This window comes from Tribolium madens, unplaced genomic scaffold (genome assembly GCF_015345945.1).
Source record: "Tribolium madens isolate multiple individuals breed KSU strain unplaced genomic scaffold, Tmad_KSU_1.1 Scaffold_11;HRSCAF=98;Tcas5.2_LG3b, whole genome shotgun sequence".
Lineage (NCBI taxonomy): Eukaryota > Metazoa > Arthropoda > Insecta > Coleoptera > Tenebrionidae > Tribolium > Tribolium madens.
The window spans coordinates 5,607,181-5,612,279 of NW_025400975.1; the positions used below are offsets into that span (position 1 = coordinate 5,607,181).

General features: G+C 31.9%; 1 protein-coding gene across 1 annotated transcript in view; it reads right to left on the reverse strand.

Moving 5' to 3' along the window:
- The window catches only part of LOC123012502, a 15,992-nt gene that overhangs the window by 3,940 nt on the left and 6,953 nt on the right, over nt 1-5,099 (reverse strand). Inside the window, exons 2-3 of the mRNA XM_044410507.1 lie at nt 4,379-4,801; nt 388-1,181 (exon numbers count right to left, since the gene is read on the reverse strand). Of these exons, the coding sequence (XP_044266442.1) occupies nt 388-1,181; nt 4,379-4,801 (1,217 nt within the window). The remainder of the gene's footprint in view (nt 1-387; nt 1,182-4,378; nt 4,802-5,099) is intronic.

The following is a 5,099-nucleotide window of genomic DNA, read 5'->3' on the forward strand; positions in this document are numbered from 1 at the left end:
GGTTTATCCATAGATTGATAAATTCGAAATAAATATTGAAATTTTAATTGTTGTATTGAAAAATAAAGAATAAAAATGTGATTATTAAGTTATTTAATTTTTTACAACATTCTTTTATCTTTAGAAATGCATCACACTAAAAAAAATAAAGTCTTCTTTGTACTTTTTCTGTGCAGTTGTAAAAAAATTCTAGCTGTCTGTATTTTTGGTGTAATACATTTTTAAAAAGGGCCTATTTTTTACCAACTGGTTAGGGCACCCTGTATACTGAAATTGCTTCCGTTGTAATTTGAGCTATTGAGTCGTTTTTGAAGAGCTGTGACTTAGTTTAGCTCTTTACAGTTAGTTTTCAGGTGATAATCGAAGAATAATCCAAAAATCACTCACCTCAAAGCCGAATCTAGTCTCAGCCATGCATTGCTTCGAATCAGCCTATCCGACTGCGCTACTAAACACTGTTCTAATTGCACTTTAATTTTAAACAACAGATCATTAAACGGCCTACTCCAGTTCTGGTCGACCATCTTGCAACATCTCGCATAACTCCTGCAAGCCTGCTCGACACTTAAATTTCCTGCAGCAGCGACCATTTGGTCCTCGACTTGTCCAACACTCCATCCCAATCCAGCATCCAATGCTACAAACGACGGCGATGCTAACACCGCTGCGAAATGTTGTCTATGATACAAATGACAAGCATCCGAAAGTTGCAAAACTAGCTGAGTGACAGGCTCGGCCCATCGCAATGCGGGCAAAGTGGCCAAGACTTTATCACAACTCACTATTGTTTCTAGGACTTTGTCGGCTGTCATATGGACGACGTGTTGTTGGTAGCACTTCTCGCGCAATTCGCGAGGCAAAGTGGCAAAAGCGCGACTTGGCCAGACTCTGACGAAGTGCTGAGTGATCCATTGGAGGCATTTTTGGTACAAGTCGTCTAAACCATAAGCGGCTGATAAGGGAAGGACTTCGAGGACTCCGGTGCAGCAGCCGGCACATGGTTTGTGAAAGTTGTGACAGTGACGCTGTTTTAAAGCATGCTCGACTACTTCTTTGAGGCCTTCGAGACCTAACATGTCGGCTAGGGAGGCTAGTTCGACGAGGCTGATTGAGTCGGGCACGTGGGCGGCCCCACTGTAGATATGACAGAGAGCGAAGTAAACTGATTCATACGAAAAGCCCTAAAAAACATTATACATTAGAAACAAGCTGCTAGCGTTTAGCTAAAAAACAATTTTATTTAATTAGAAATCATTTTAGATCATAGCCTTTAATTAAAAAAAAATTGTAGTAGGTTGCTATTAAACAATTTTTTTGCAAATCTGTAAAAAAATCACATTTTTATAGTACTGCACTAATTACACTAGCCAACAAGCATTTTGTGACTGAGAATAAAACAGTTATTTTTTGTTCACTTCTATGTGCTAAACTCAAAAATGAAATGAAAATTCCATAGAACGTCAAATTTTAAAGTTAGGCATTTTAAGATATCATATATAAGTATGTTCGACAAAATCGGCGAAAAACGAAACACTTAAATTCATTTTCTCCATTCTCATCTCATTTTTCCCCCCCAAATTTGGGTGTCGTTAGTGACGAGCAAGGGGAAAGGTTCCACTACGATATATTGACGATGGAAAAAAGATACCAAGGGATTACTGCTGATAAAGGAAGTTAAAACACCCTACAAAAGAAAGTCAGCTTTTGCAAAAAACTCATCTACAACAGATTTATGTTAGAATCTTATACATCTTTCAACATTGTTCTTGTTTAGTGAATAAATTAATTTCTTTCGTCGTCTATTTAATTAATTTTTATTTGAAATGAACAATTTTTACGATAAAATTTGAGAAAACTATTTTCCTGTAACTTAAAATCTGTACGTGATGGAGAATTTTTCTTATCAACTTCGTAATTAGGCATGTTAATACCCTGATACACGTGTCAATAGATCAATCACATTAAAAAAATTGTTGGGTAGTGTTATTTTTTTTTTTTCGTAAAGTAGGTAAGTAATTAGTTTATGTTAACGCTTGGTTCCATACTTTTTATTTATGCAATCACAAAATGCTTCTTCAAATCCTACTGAATGCGCCAATCAAAGAACAAAACTTGGTTTTGTAAAAAGAATATTACAATTGGCAGCAAGACGATGGATGTACTGGACTGCTGAATTCCAAAATATATTATGAAAAATTGCTCATTTTTTCAAGTAAACAAATGTTTTTTTTTGAAAAATGATTACTACACTGAATTTTCTTTCAAAATACTCCAAAATTGTTCAAACTCTTTGTCTTTCTCAGGGCCGCCACAAGCGGCGGATGCAGGGCGTGTGGCGTACGACAAGCAACAAATTTTTATAAAATCATAAATAAAAAAATTGAATTACTCAAACAATAAAAGATACAAAAAAATAAAATAAATGAACACAATTTAAAACAAACTACACCCCAATATGCGGAGGAAGTCATCATACTAGAGGTCCAGGGCAGGTTTCCTACGTCAAAAGAAGAAAAAAATTCCTAAAGACCTATGTTTAGAAATAATTCCTAAGGGAGCTAAAAAAAAAGCTAAAAGATCTTTTTTTCAATTATCTCAGTAATCGGTAGACATAAATTTACAAAAGATTACATCTGACGTAATTTTTTGGCGCTGAATCTATTGGTGATATTACAAATTATTTCAAGAATTTTATTTTTTTTCTACCAGAACAGATGCAGTTATACAATTGCGGTATCATATCTGTAGACTTTTTGATACTCTGATGAAAATATTTGAATATGATTCTTCTTGGAATATTGCTACTACCCATAAAACTCCTTTACATAATTTGAATTTTTCACATTCAATGCCTTTCATGACTTTTTACAAAATCGTATTAGTTGTTTCATCACAATTTGAGTTGATATTTGAAACAAAATAAATGATGCGGAGTTTTAAAAGTGTAAATTTTCTTCAGAATCTAATCCATATTTCATTTTACAAAATATCATTCAAATAAAAGCTTAAAAATATAAAAATTCTTTGTTCCCCTTTAACCAAATTTTTATTTCGTAGCATTGGTCCTCTTCTCGGTCTTATCAAATTCGATTAAACGGGACTGTAGGTAGTATAAAATTTAGATAAGTACAGTTTTTTAAGTAAAATTTTCAATATAAAACTTATTTCATTATTAACAACTTTAGGAAACAATGTTTTAAATTAAAATAAATAAATATTTTAAATACTTTTTAATTAATATTTTTTAACTTTTATTATTGACACTTGTTGATAACTAAATTTAATAAAAATTCTCTTTACTTTTCAATCATAATAAAATTCTGTGAATATATTTTTTATATGTACAATGGAATTGCCCATACTTTATTAACAAAAAAGGGGGCGCCAATTTCAAATTTGAATTTTTATTTATGGCCCGATTTCAAAACAAAAAAAAACTGATTACATGGCTTTTGATTTAGTGTAAGCTAACGATTTCAGAATTTTTCTACATCATAGTATATTTTGGGCTATATTCAACTTTCGTATTTTAAATTGGGACCCATATTTTTGAATAATGACGTCTTCGACATTTTTTTTTAATGGAAACCCCTAATTTTTTTAGCCAATTCGATAGATCAAAAGATCTTTAAAAACTTGTGGAAATGACAACACCAAAATATTAAATATTACAAGTGTTCGAAAAAAAATCTGCAAAAAAGCGAAATAATATCAACAATATTAAATCAAATTGAGAATTTTGTATTTTTTAAAAAGAAAATTAACCTGTTCGAGCATTGTCAAAACAAAATATTTTCAGTTTTAAAAAACAAGATTATTCCATAATTTTACCGCTCACTGAAACTAAATAATAAAATATTGGATTTATAAATAAAACAAGTAATATAACTCGAAATTCAAATGCTTTTWAATTCTCGTAATTCACTAAGTGTGCGTTATTGTAAAAATAATTAGAAGTAATGGAATTATTTTAAAATGACCGATGCAAGTTTTAAGAAATTAATTAAAAATCCGATAAGTCAAGAATTTAGCAATATAGGATAGGAGCTAAAAAATATTCGTAACCCTTACTGTAATTTAAGCCTTATCAGAATTAATCAAATGTCTTCGTTTTATCAACGGTAAAAAAATGTTATGCAAAACATCTCTTGTTTCGAAGACCTACACAAAATTTACCACTCGTAATTTCTATTGTATTATGATTGTTATAAATATATTGTTTGTTTTTGGTATCAAATAATAACATGGATATTGGCCGAGAAATAAACGAAAAAAGTAATTTCATGGTTATTTTTCAGAGATCCATTGAAATAGAAATTATTTTTATAGTAGGCCATCTTAGTGTTTAAACACTTAATTAATAAAAATGAAAACATACTTGTAATGAGATAATATTTCCGGAAGCTTCCAACCAATTTCCRCTCAATAAGGCGGCGAAATATTGACATCTAGACGCCAGAATGCATTTGTGTGCTTTCAATTTATGYCCGTCTACTTCAACGGTAACATCTGGTCCAATTTCTTCCAAAAACATTCGAAGTAGATCTGTTCCTAAGCGTTGCACTGAACGTCTGGGTTGAGATACGCTGGTATCAGTAGCGCTACCAGAATCAGAAAAATCTCCAGATTCGGGTTCGAGAGGATGTGGGGCGCTGCGATACCCAGCAGATCTCGACATCAGAAGTGGACTTTCCACCCATGAACTCTCGGGGATGGATTTGCTCATTCGGGGAGTGAAATTCAGATCCATTCTTGGTTTTTGACATTCTAAGTCGGAGAGTTTGACAAACTGGGGTCGCTCCTAAAATGAAAAAAAAAATTAAAATGAAAATTTCCCACAAAAATGATTTTCCCAAAATTTAAGTATACCATTCTTGTAAAAAAAAAACAAATAACGATGATTTCTTGGTTAAATTTTACGCCTACGTTCTATTACGCATTTTGATGATTACTAAACTTGCTAATGGAATTCTACCAGTATATTTTGTAGGTGTAGTTCCATTAGTATGTGATCCCTTTTTTGTTACATGTAACCTTAAACATTCCAAAAATGGTATTCTGCTATTCATCATCATTTATATTTGCAAGATAAAAAGATA